The 15,063-nt window shown below is 31.0% G+C and overlaps 1 protein-coding gene and 1 long non-coding RNA gene across 2 annotated transcripts in view; both read left to right on the top strand.

Moving 5' to 3' along the window:
* The window catches only part of LOC143075705 (uncharacterized), a 40,335-nt gene extending 37,111 nt beyond the window's left edge, over window positions 1-3,224 (top strand). Inside the window, exon 10 of the mRNA XM_076251259.1 lies at window positions 382-3,224. Within this exon, the coding sequence (XP_076107374.1) occupies window positions 382-513 (132 nt within the window). The 3' untranslated portion in view covers window positions 514-3,224. The remainder of the gene's footprint in view (window positions 1-381) is intronic.
* Window positions 3,225-3,821: 597 nt separating this feature from the next.
* Window positions 3,822-11,558, top strand: LOC143075706 (uncharacterized). Its single transcript, XR_012978390.1, has 4 exons — window positions 3,822-3,967; window positions 7,707-7,845; window positions 10,438-10,487; window positions 11,415-11,558. It is a non-coding gene; the product is annotated as an uncharacterized LOC143075706 (long non-coding RNA).
* Window positions 11,559-15,063: the final 3,505 nt, after the last annotated feature.

The following is a 15,063-nucleotide window of genomic DNA, read 5'->3' on the forward strand; positions in this document are numbered from 1 at the left end:
AGTTAAGCAGTTTTTGATAGCAATTTTTTCACATTTATATCATAATTCTGTCATTTTTCTTCCAGTGAGTGTTGTGTAAATAAATATAAACAAACCTGTTTAAACCGAACCTCTTAAGGTCTTAAGATTTTGTATGGTTTTGGTCGATGTTTGGTTTTATCAGGTTCACACCGCACATAATTTGATATGAACATGTTTGGTTTATACAGGTTTTCGGTTAATACAGGAGTCGGTTTAGCCAGATTTCACTGTATAAATAAATTGTTCACAAAAAGTAGTTGATCTGAAGTCATGCTTAACTGAAATATCTAGTACATTTAAAACTTATGGGTGAATCATTATCTGACAAAATATATAACATTTCTTCTTTTTTTTTTACAGACAATAGGCCAAGTAACAGATTTACCCCAAGGTGTATATTGTTGTGACCACGACAACAACAGTTCACGTCCAGTCATGGCCATCGGCAGTTTAAAACAGATCTTCTTAATCAAACCTGAAAAGAGGGTTTAAAGCTATAATGTATTGTTAGAGATTTAGTTTATATTTTTTATGTTTATTCAGGAAGAGAGATACATTCATTATGTTGTATCATAACTTTAAAAGCGTAATGAAGTTTAAAATCAAAGAGTGAATTTAGAAGGGGAGGGTAGGCATAAATGGCATATACCAATTTTGGTATGAAATTCTCCCAGAAAGAATTCAGCCAATTATGCCCCCATTCCTTGAATATTATACAAACAATCAAAAGAAAAGAAATCCATATCATGTAATAATGTATACATCATCATAATATGTATGATACAAAAGAAGATGTGGTGTAAAAAACTGTATATCTCAATGGGACATTACCCTATGACAAAAGAGGGCAACATAAAGTCTTCAACAATGGGAGGTGCCTAAATAACAATTTTGAGCTTTAAATAAACAAGAGTTTAAAAATTTTGTTTTTGTAAGACAATATTAAGTTAATTTTGTTGAATGAATGATTTGAAATAGTTTTACATCTTGTTAAAAATGGATTCATATGAAACTCTCCTTATTGACATTCCAAAGATTAATGTATTGGAAGTTATCATAATGTGTTTGTGTATAACTTATAAATTTCTGTACAATCTGTCTACTGTAAATTCAGAAATTATTGCAAGGTTTTTATTATTGCAAATAATGCGACTGGATGGGTATTGCAATAATAAGAACTAGCATTCTGATAACTGAAACATAGATCTGTATGCATTTTTTTTTTGGAAATCGTGATAATTAAACTCACATTTTTGTCCATTCTTGAAAAATCGCAATAATAAATGCACGCAATAAGTTCTGAATTTACAGTAATTAATTTTTATAAGATTAGGGTTAATAATGACCTATTGAATTTTACTGCTTGTTTTGTTATAAAATTCTAGTTAACTTATACATATGTCATCATTTGTTCTACAAGCTGAATATGCCTGTAAATAATATTATATGCCTTTCAGAAATGGACTCTATTGGGCAATAGTTTCAAAATCAAAATTTTTAATGGGTTGGATTTTGAAAAACTATTATAAACAATAACAAGCTTGTTTGAGAAAAAAAATAGACCAGAAGACATCAACCATGCTTGAAAGATCTACATTTCTAGGTGATTCTAATTTTGTATCTTACCTTGAATTTCACTGGTCTATATTGTGGAAACTGAAGAATTTACCCACTAATACATTCCATTAAGTGTCCTTAATTGTATGAGTTCTTATGTAGGTAAAATTTTAATGTTTATTTTTATTTTTACATGATAATAAATCTTTTGGAGTCCATCCATGAAAGTTACTTTTTTTCAGAAGTTTTTTATGCATAATTTGAATTTGGGCCTCTATTCAGTTTGCGAGTGAGTTGAACCAGTTTACATAGTAAATTTCATTAAAATAACCTCTTCACTCACTTGCTAACCATTGATATTAGGACAACAGTTAATTTTGTTGGATTCTTTATTAAATGATACTTTAAATATAAGTAGATAGTATATAAGAAATAAGATAATTTATCCGAAATTTACAAATGATTACTGAAATAAGTATTTTGCCAGCAAGAAGCTTTAAAGTATAAGAAACAGGCTTAGATTTTTTAATTTATTAAATTTTTTTTATTATAGAATATTATTATGTAATTAGAAATATTGTGACTTATCCGTCCAGTTTTCAACAAACATTCCATTTTTTATATATTTATTGACAGTTTTAAGTGCTATAACAATGTCCAGTGAACCATCAAATCATCCACCATAAGAACATTATATAGGTGTAATACCACCAAATAATAGTACATCACATTGGGTTGCATACAAAAAGGGTAAAAAAAAAATATTCCCTTGAATTTGACAGTTGTAGGAAATTAATCCTACATATCATTTCAGTAAAAAATGTCTGGGTCATAAACATATATCTTAGGAGTTTCAAAGCAACATTATTTTTTTATTTGTTGTTTCTATGGAATATTTTGGAAACTTGAGGTTACATGGTTACTAAAGCTTTTACACAGATAAAAAAAAATGTTGACTTCCAGTGATGATTATTTTCTTATATGCAATGAAATGTTATGTGAAATTTTGTCTATAGTGCTGGACAGGATAAAACTTTACTCATGCCAAGTATTTCTTTATTTGAAACAAAGATGAATACTGCTTAATTTTTTGGAAAGTGCAAATTTATCAGACTAATATGGAAAAATCCATGGTATTACACCTATACTTCACTCCTTCTGGTCAAATGTAGATTTTGGAATTTGTTGGAACTATATAAAGCAAACATACAAACCCTGAAAGTGACACATTATAATTCATTTCAATAATATTTTGACTTTTTACATTTTTAATCAAAGAAGTAATATGTTTAGACCCAACAACACAAATGGATGTTATATGTAATATTTAAATCCTTATACCTTGATAAAGCTATAGAAACGTGCATCTGGCGTAAATAAAAAAAATCAATCCTGGTATCGATGATGAGTTTATTGATTATAAACTATAAGGATTTAGTAAGCAAATTGAAAAGAACTTTTTGCCTGAGTGGTCATTTTTGAACATTATTTCAATAGTGTTATATTTATTTTACTATGCAATTCATTTTGAAATCAGCTGATAATTATTTTTTTCATTTTCTCTAGAAATTATCGTTTTATATGTACTAATAATCTTTTTTAATTGGTGCAGAAATGCATAATAAAATAAAATTGTTAATATTTTAGATTTGTATTATTACTGGCATAACAGATGTATTTCAAAAACAGCCAGATTGATAGATTGTATGATTGGGGCTTAATGCCTCTTTCTGCACTAAAGTGCTATTTTGGTTTTGATTGTTTGTGGAAGGAGTGTCCACAGAGAACCATTTACATGTGGTAGGAAAACTAAAAATCCTAGTCAATTAAGATTGGAGTCTAGTGCACCCGTCCCATGCAGGGTTTGAACTGACAACCTCAGTGTTGACAGGCTAGATGGTATGGTAGTTTGACTACTTAGACCCCTCAGCCATTGAGGCTACCCAAAAAACTAAAAGAGGCATACTAAAATGGTAATTTTAGTGTACAAACCTGATTCACACTCTTCATATATAATACAATACTTTATGCTTTGAAAACCAATAGAATCTAAGGTACAGAGAATGACATGCAAAAACGAAATACAAATGATGCATAGTATGATACAGGTAAAGTGATATTTTACTTATGGTTTTAAATATATTGGTTGGTTGTACCACATTGTGAGGTATATAATATACAAGGTTACTGATATTGTAACCCGGACTGTAACCTCGTATTTGTGCGCATGTGCGACCGGAACTGGGCGGATCCGGTAATTTCTACTTTCATTTTTTGAAAAAAAAATCTTCTATGTGGAGATTGATTTGTGTTAGGACTTAAACTTGAAACCTATATATGGTGAAAAATGTAACAAATCTTGTAAAACGAGAGTGGTTTGATGTTGATGGTAATTTTTCATACACCTTATCAGGGGCGAATCCAGCCATTTAAAAAAGGGGGGGGGGGGGTCCAACTATATGTCCACATTCCAATGCATTGATCGTAAAAAAAGGGGGGATCCAACCCCCTGAACCCTCCCTTGGATCCGCCACTGCACCTTATCACTATGTGTCCGCCATTACTGGATATCACACAGGTTGTAGTAAAATTTTGAAGTAAAAAAAATATCTGAAGTCACAAAAGAAAAATTATTGTCATGATTGTTGTATTCGTCAAAAGTTCTATGCAGTCGGGTCAGCCGGGGTTACCAATAATTAAGATGTATTCAATATGATAGATAATTGCTATATATCTAGGACCTCACTTAATTTATCTCTTATGTCACTTTATGGTATTGGTCGAGGGTGATGCGGCATGTGATACGGATTTTGCCATGTTTTATACGCTTTATCATATATTTCACCAGACTTTATATATCTGTCACCATACTTTATATATCTGTCACCACACTTTATATATCTGTCACCAGACTTTATATATCTGTCACTACACTTTATATATCTGTCACCACACTTTTTATATCTGTCACCACACTTTATATATTTGTCACCACACTTTATATATCTGTCACCGGACTTTATATATCTGTCACCGGACTTTATATATCTGTCACCATAATATCTGTCACCACACTTTATATATCTGTCACCATACTTTATATATATCTGTCACCACACTTTATATATCTGTCACCATACTTTATATATATCTGTCACCAGACTCTGTCACCACACTTTATATATCTGTCACCACATTTTGTATATCTGTCACCACACTTTGTATATCTATCACCACACTTTATATATCTGTCATTACACTTGACATATCTGTCATTACACTTGACATATCCATCACCACACTTTATACATCTATCACTACTTTATATATCTGTCACCAGACTTTATATATCTATCACCACACTTTATATATCTATCACCATACTTTATATATCTGTCACCACACTTTATATATCTATCACCACACTTTATATATCTATCACCACACTTTATATATCTATCACCATACTTTATATATCTGTCATCACACTTTATATATCTGTCATTATACTTAACATATCCATCACCACACTTTATATATCCATCATGTCACTATATATCTATCACCCCACTTTATATATCTGTCACCACACCTTATATATCTGTCACCACACTTTATATATCTATCACTACTTTATTTATCTGTCACTAGACTTTATATATCAATCACCTCACTATATATATCCATCACCACACTTAATATATCCATCACCTCACTACATGTATATCTATCACCTCACTTTATATATCTATCGCTACTTTATATATCTATCACCACACTTTATATATATGTCACCATACTTTAATATCTGTCACTACACTTAACATATCCATGATCACACTTTATATATCACTCACCTCACTAGATCTATATCTATCTACTCACTTTATATATCTGTGACAACACTCTATATATCTGTCACCATACTTTATATATCTATCACCACACTTTATATATTTGTCACCACACTAAACATATCCATCATCACACTTTATATATCAATCACCTCACAATATATATATATCACACCACTTTATATATCTATCACTACACTCTATATATCTGTCACCACACTTAACATATCCATCATCACACTTTATATATCAATCACCTCACAATATATATCTATCACCACACTTTATATATCTGTCACCACACTTGACATATCCATCATCACACTTTATATATCAATCACCTCACAATATATATCTGTCACCAGCATTTATATCTCTATCCCCACACTTTATGTATCTGTCACCACACCTTACATATCTGTCACCAGACTTTATATATCTATCACCACACTTTATTTATCTGTTACCACACTTTATATATCTATCACCACACTTTATTTATCTGTTACCACACTTTATATATCTCACCACACTTCATATATGTGTCACAATATTTTATATATATGTCACCACACTTTATATATCTGTCACCAGACTTTATATATCTATCACCACACTTCATATATCTGTCACCATACTTTATCTGTCACTACACTTAACATAACCATGATCACACTTTATATATCAATCACCTCACTATATATATCCATCACCACACTTTATGTATCCATAACCTCACTATATATTTATCTATCACCTCACTTTATATAGCTATCACTACTTTATAAATCTATCACCACACTTTATATATATGTCACCATACTTTTAATATCTGTCACTACACTTAACATATCCATGATCACACTATATATCACTCACCTCACTATATCTATATCTATCTACTCACTTTATATGTCTGTCACAACACTCTATATATCTGTCACTAGACTTTATATATCCAGCACCACACTTTATATATCTGTCACCACACTTAACATATCCATCACCAAACTTTATATATCAATCACCTCACTATATATATATCTATCACCTCACTTTATATATCTATCACTACACTCTATATATCTGTCACCAGACTTTATATATCTATCCCCACACTTTACATATCTGTCACCACACTTTATATATCTATCACCACACTTTATGTTTCTGTCACCACACCTTAAATATCTGTCACCAGACTTTATATATTTATCACCACACTTTATTTATCTGTTACCACACTTTATATATCTATCACCAAACTTTATAAATGTGTCACCATACTGTATATATATGTCACCACACTTTATATATCTGTCACCACACTTCATAAATCTTTCACCACACTTTTTATATCTGTCACCACACATTATATATACATCACCACACCTTATACACATCACCACACTTTAAATATCTATCACCTCACTTTATATTCTATCACCACACTTCATACACCAATCACCTCACTTTATATTTATCTGTCACTAAACTTTATACATCTATCACCACACTGTTCATTTATCAATACACTGTTCATCTGTCACTACACATTATATATCCATCACTACACTTTATATATTCATCATGTCACTATATATATCTATCACCTCACTTTATACATATATCACCACACTGTGTATCTGTCACCACAATTTGTATATCTATCATCTCACTTTATATATCTTTCACCTTAATTTATTTATTTATCTCCTCATTTTATATATGTATGACATCCCTGAAAATATTTTATTGACCTCACTGTTGATATTTTTTCACCATATTTTATATATGTGTCCCCTCCACATATGTATCTTTTAACTAACTGCACTGTTTAAATCAATCACAACACCATTGATATATATGTCACCACACAGTATATATATATATATATATCATCCTTTTGTTTATATATCATCACACTGTACATATCTTAATACTATTCTGTGTATTCTTTACCTCACTGTATATACACATAACCCAACTATAACTAAGTCCACACTTATCACCAATCTATATCTATTTATCACCATCTTATCATATTTATAGTAACACAATGATTATATCTATCATCATTCTGTATCTATTTTTCACCAGATTGTATACTATAACTTGTTGTATCTTCTATAAGTGAGAGAAATATACTGGTCATTGTATAATTTACAGTGGAAGGAGATATGCAATGTCCACTGAGATATGTTTGTATGAGCTTGTATACTTATCATGTAGCAATTCTCAAATTCATTATTTATATTTTTGTTCTTCTTACAGAAATACCAAACAACATTTTGCAAGGATTTAGAGGTCATTGGTGAAAATGGAAGAAAGGACATGGATACATCTAATTTTAAATGAAATAACAAGAATAGTTAAATGATTTACAACCAAGCAGCACTCAGCAATAGTGATGGTAAAGTATTTTTAGAAAATGATACTCGAAAAAAGATATATATAGTGTGGTGTTTTATATGTTCCTCCATTGCTGCAGTCGCTGTATTCATCACCACACTCTCCATATATATCCCAACAGTCTCAATAGGTACCCCCATACTATGATTATCTATCACTACAGTCTCAATAGGTATCCCAATACTATGATTATCTATCACTACAGTCTCAATAGCTATCCCCATACTATGATTATCTATCACTACAGTCTCAATAGCTATCCCCATTCTATGATTATCTTGATTATCTATCACTTCAGTCTCAAAAGCTATCCCCATTCTATGATTATCTATCACTACAGTCTCAATAGCTATCCCCATAATATGATTATATATCACTACACTCTCCATGCCAATGCCAACAGTCATTATGTATATATCATAATAGTATCATAATAGTCTCTATGTATATCTCAGGATAATACAAAAGCTACCCCCTTACTTTATTTACCAATCACCTCTCTTTATATATCAATAACCACAACCACACTCTGTATATATATCCCCATACTCTCTATATATATCCCTATACTCTCTATATCTACCCCAAAAGTCTCTCTGTATATCTCCACATAATAAACACCTATCACCTTACTTCATTTATCAATCACCTCACTTTATGTATCAATCACCACACTCTCTATATATATATCCCCAACACTCTATATCTGCCCCAAAAGTCTCTCTGTATATCTCCACACAATAAACACCTATCATCTTACTTTATTTATCAATCACCTCACTTTATATATCAATCACCACACACACACACTCTATATATCTATCCCCACTCTCTTTATCTACCCCAAAAGTCTATCTGTATATCTTCACATAATAAACACCTATCACCTCACTTTATTTATCAATCTTTATATATCAATCACCAAACTTTCTATATATATCCCCACAGTCTCTATGTTTATGACCACATCATAAACACCTATCACCTCACTTTATTTATCAATCACCACACACTCTCTTTATCTATCCCCACAGTCTCTATGTTTATGACCAAATAACAAACACCAATCACTTTACTTTATTTATCCATCACCTCACTTTATATATCAATTACCACACACTTTCTATATCTATCCCCATACTTTGGATATCTATCCCCACAGTCTCTATATTTATGACCACATTATAAACACCTATCACCTTTCTTTATTTATCCATCACCTCAATTTATTTAACGATCACCACACACTCTCTATATATATCCCCACAGTTTCTATGTTTATGACCACATCATAAACACCTATCATCTTACTTTTTTTTCTCTCAATTACCTCACTTTATATATAAATCACCACACACTCTCTATATCTATCCCCTTACTCTCAATATCTATCCCCATAGTCTCAATATCTATCCCCATAGTCTCTATGTTTATGACCACATCATAAACACCTATCACCTTACTTTTTTTAGCAATCACCTCACTTTATATATCAATCACCACACACTATCTATATATATGCACATACTCTCGATATCTATCCCCACAGTCTCTATGTTTATGACCACATTATAAACACCTATCACCTTACTTTACATACTTTCAACTCGCATAAATTATCAATAACCGCACACTCTCTATATCTATCCAAATACTATCTATATCTACCCCAGAAGTCTATGTTTATCTTCACAAAATAAATACCTATCATCTTACTTTATTTTTCAATCACCTCACTTTATAAATCAATCACCACACACTCTCTATATCTATCCCTATACTCTTGATATCTACCCCAAATGTCTCTGTGTATATCTCCACATAGTAAACACCTATCACCTTACTTTATTTATCCATCACCTCACTTTATATATCAATCAGCACACTCTCTCTATTTCTATCCCCACAGTCGCTTTGTATTATTTATTACTCACCTCAATTTGTATATCAATTACCACGTGCACTCACTCTCTATATCTATCCCCATACTCTCTATATCTACCCCAAAAGTCTCTATGTATATCTCCACATTATAAATACCTATCATCTTACTTTATTTATCAATCACCTCACTACATATATCAACCACCACACACTCTATATATATATATATCTCCATTCTCTGGATATCTATCCCCACAGTCTCTATGTTTATGACAACATTATAAACACCTATCACCTTACTTTACATACCTTTCACCTCACTTTATATATCAATCACCACATTCTCTATATCTATCACAATACTCTCTATATCTAGCCCAAAATTCTCTATGTATATCTGCACACAATATACCCTATCATCTTACTAAAATACCAATCACCTCACTTTGTAAATGAATTACTCATTTTATATGTATCACCTCACTCAAAATATCTATCAGCTCACTGTTTATATTTTCACCTCAATATATACATTATGTTTTACACACCACTGGGTAAATCTCTCAAAGCCCTATTTATTCCAACTTGAAAGTGGATAAGAGTATGATAATAGTCCACGTTTCTGTGCAGAAATCTGTTTGTTAATTTAGATTTTAAACTTAAAATGACTCAATGTGTCACCTATCATTGTTATTTTTTTTTTCTTCAGAAAAGTGAAACAAGATTTTTGATAGATAGAAAATAGAAGAAAAGGAAAAGGTAATCTTCATTGAAATTAAAAGTATTATACATATGTATGTAAAGAGATAATTAGCAATTAAACAATCCTGGTTGAAATAAAATAATTTAGAAGAAATGTTTTTAAAGTGTAACCGCTCCAACATGTCATGCAATATTTTATGTTAATATCATGTCAGGTATCTTTTCAATAAAAGTAGCAAATATGGTATACTAACTGTCGGTCAATGATTCTAACATTTAAAATGAGTAAACCTTATATATATATTGTTTCAGTGTTATTGTACCTATATCATTGTCTACATAATACATCTGCTGGCACACACATAATGTATATACCACCACATATTATGTATCTACTGCCACACATAATATAATTATGGCCACATATAATATATCTACCGCCACACATAATCAATCAATACACTGTGTATATCTATCACCACACTATGTTTGTCTTTCACCGCATTATTGTCCATCACCACACTATTTTTGTCTATCACCACACTATCTTTGTCTATCACCACACTATCTTTGTCTATCACCACACTACGTTTGTCTATCACCACACTATGTTTGTCTATCACCACACTATTGTCTATCACCACACTATCTTTGTCTATCACCACACTATCTTTTTCCATCACCACACTATGTTTGTCTATCACCACACTTTATATTTTAATCATCACAGTTGTAAAGCAAAGAAAAGTAATTACCCAAGTAAAAAATGATTTGAACTTTTCATTTAAATGATTGGTCTCACAAATGAATTGTATTTCTACAAGTTTTACATTTTGATACTATCTTGGGATTCTGCCATTGCAATGATGAAACACTCCTACTTGTCCTTAGATGGAAAACAAATAACAACTGTTTGGGGCTTTTAAATTTTGTATTGTTTTGGAATAATTATTTATTCAACTGAACCATATTGTTATGTTTTAGGTTAAACAAGATTTAGTGCCTGCCACACAATTAAGAAAGAATCAGAGGCAAGAATGTGTACAGAACAGAGGAAACTATTTTTACTGCACTTAGATTTGTGTTTTAGTTATATTCAATTAGTATTAAAGAGCTATGTACAATAAATCATGTTATATTATGTTCTTAATACTTTATGTCAATTCTCCTTCTCATGCTTTGGGTTCTTTGACAACATGGGATACTCCTAGTAAAGTGACAAATGCATATCTTTTTTTAACCTTTTTCTAACATGTGTATCTGTAACAACTAGAAAATTCAGAAGCAGTTTTAATATACCTTGATACTTGATTACCCTTAAACTGAATGTAGCTCCTAGTAAAGTTAGTGTTTAGAATTCATTTTATAGGGGAGTCATATTCAGTGCCAAACAATTATTATTGAAGGAGTTATTCCCCTTAGATATATAAATTATGCGAAAAATTGCATGGAAAGCCTTTTCAAATCTACATCATTCATAGGATTGCTACGAAATTTATATTGAAGGTTTATCTTAGCAATTATTAGGGTTAGTTTGAAATTCATTTCAATTAATCCACTATTTCACCATGAGTAATGTCCCTTGGAAATGAAAATTTTATAGGAAATTGCCTTATACATGTTTTATATCAAATGCACTTTTGGCAATTATAGAATGATTTTACACCAGACTAAACTGGATTGATTTTAACCTACTCACTTTCTGAATGTGTTGACCCCAAATTTTCTACACTAATGACATGGTTGGTTTTCTCCTTTGAACTACATTATACAATATGGTATGTGTTTTGCCATGGTTGAAAGTCTCCATTGGATAGTTATCTTCTTGATAATCATACCACATTTCAAGTTTTTAAGTTTTAAGCCTGTATGAAACAATGTTTAATTGAAAGATTATTCAAGATTTTCTTCATGTATTAGAATAACACATGATATGGGTATCCTTCCATGACACAAAATAAGAACATGCACAGCAAAAAGAATATGCTTGATTTGTATGAAGTAAAATAACAAAATTACAGAGCTCCTAGGAAAAGCAGAAACGAAACGTTCCTGATCAAAGGCAAAATCAAAAGCTGAAACACATCAAACAGAATGCATAAAAAGTGAAATAAATAAATACTGAACTCCGAGGAAAATTCAAAAAGGAAAGTAATCAAATGGCAAAATCAAATGATGAAATACATCAAATGAATAAACAACAACTGTTATATTCCTGACTTTGTACCTGTATTCTCAAATGCAGAAAATGGTGGATTTAACCTGGTTTTATAGCGCTAAAGTTCCCGCTTGTATGACTGTCACATCAAATTCCATTTATTTATAACAATGCTTGAAAAAAACAAGAAAGACATATTTGGTATAATACCTGTCTTTTTACTGAAATGGTACAGACATTTTCTGATGTTGAAACTGGTGGCTTTTAACTGGTTTTACAGCTAGCTTAACCTCTCACATGTATAAAATTCCATTATATTGACAACAATGTGTAAACAAACTTACATTATAGGTGGGTCGTTAATCCACTCAAACCTATATGTATTGCATGTGTTCTCAAGTATTGTCTAATTGTTAGGTACGTTAGTGTCTTTTGTCTGTGGTTCTCCTTCACAGTCTGAATGTATTGTCTGTAGTTCTTTAAAGATATCTGAATTTAAATAGTCTGTGGTTTTTAAAACAGTCTTTGTATTTCGGTGGTTGTAAGATACATCTAGTCTTTTTATTGTCTGTGATTCCCATATTCAGTCTGTATATGTTTTGTTTATGGTTATGAGATATAGGCAGTTGGTATTGTTCCGAATTCTAGGAACCAGTTTGTATCAGCCGTGGTTCTGAGTATTTTTTTGTTTATTTGTATTTACTGAAACTATTGAAGAATTTACACAGTTGATTAGTTAAAACTTGTTTGTTACTCAAAAGACGTTATTTCATGATTTAGGTAATAGTTGGCAATTTATTATAAGGTGAAATATCAAATCCCGAAAGACATTAGTCGAAAGAGTTGATCCCTTCATACTAGCATTGAGAAAATCAAGTCTTGATTATTCAAAGCAAAAAAAATCATAAAGGTACCGGTAGATATTTTTAACTTTTTTGTAGTGAATGGAATCTGCACGGTCTTTTGATAGTACTCTTTTGTTCACAACAACACATGTACACGAACAAATCTAAGGTCAATTGGGGAAAAAAATACGAAAAACTACAGTCATGCGTTTTTAACTTTATTTGCCGAACATTAATATACAGTTTTCATGAGGAAAATGTCTTTTGATAATACACTTTTGTTCACAACACACGAACAAATCTATGGGCAATGGGGAAAAATACGAAAAACTACAGTAATGCATTTTAATTTATTTGCCGAACATTAATGTACAGTTTTTATGGAGAAAATATATAGCTAACATGATTTCGTCATAGTTCTATATGCCATATTCACCATTTTCCTGACCGAAGAGGACATGCTATTATTAGTTGCTGATAATAAATGGCTATTTAAAAAAACTTCTACCATTTGAATGAAAATGTAGTATAGCGAATCAAGAAGTCACAACTATCAATCGATTTGAAGGGAACATACAGTAGATGCAGTTATTTAAAACCTGACAGAAGTTAAGCTTAAAGAGAGGCGATCGATACCAAAGGGACTTACACACTGAGAAGTAGAGAATAAAGTGACAACATCAGGGATAAAAAAAGAAAAAAGACCAAATCACAAACACAAACAACAGTATAAAAAAACCTAAAAAAACCTAAAGTCTTAGCAACACAAACCACACCAAAAATCTTCACTAAACATATCTTTTTCTGTGGGTGGTTTAGAATTATTGAAGAAAGACTGATATTTGTTAATACTAGAGATTATAGATAAAAAGATAATATATATATATATATGTTGTGGAATACCAACCAGAAGCCGCAATTATTTAGAGGATTTGGTTTTTAACTGAAGATAGTCATTTTATTAAAGCAAATTGTCGACTCTCTCTTATGCATGGATCTTTGAATGTTCAAGGCATGATTTGAGCTCAGATCCGGTTGTGATATAACATTACTTGATATAGATCACTAGCTATTGAATGAATATAATATTTAATTAAGTATTGCCTCTTACGACTACCACATTTGTTTGCTACTAAATCATTAGCTGGAACAACTTTTCTACGTTTTCTGAGTACTTGATTTTTTTATGGTATATATATTGATTAATTCCTGTTGCATGTTCAACACCCAGCGACGAATATTTCATGCACAGAAGTCAGTAGTAAAACTAGTTAGACGTTGAACTTGATACATGTACATTTGTCACGATACATATGAATAAACTTTAAAAAAAAATATAAGACTAAACTATGTTATTTGTTAAAACATACAACATACAAGATTTGAAGAAGTTTTCAATATATTTTTCTGTTTGTTTGCATTCAGTTATTCTATCAGTAATCATAGAAATGGATGTAGCATTAACACATTTGTTTGACTAAAAATTACTTTAGCGTCTGTCCGATGTTCAGATTTATAACATATTTTACAATGGAATGAAGAAAATATCTTAATTGCTTACAACACTCTGTTAAATGTTTCGATGAATGATGATACTTTATAAACTATAACCTGTCGATCTTAAACGATC

This window comes from Mytilus galloprovincialis, chromosome 5 (assembly GCF_965363235.1).
Source record: "Mytilus galloprovincialis chromosome 5, xbMytGall1.hap1.1, whole genome shotgun sequence".
NCBI lineage: Eukaryota > Metazoa > Mollusca > Bivalvia > Mytilida > Mytilidae > Mytilus > Mytilus galloprovincialis.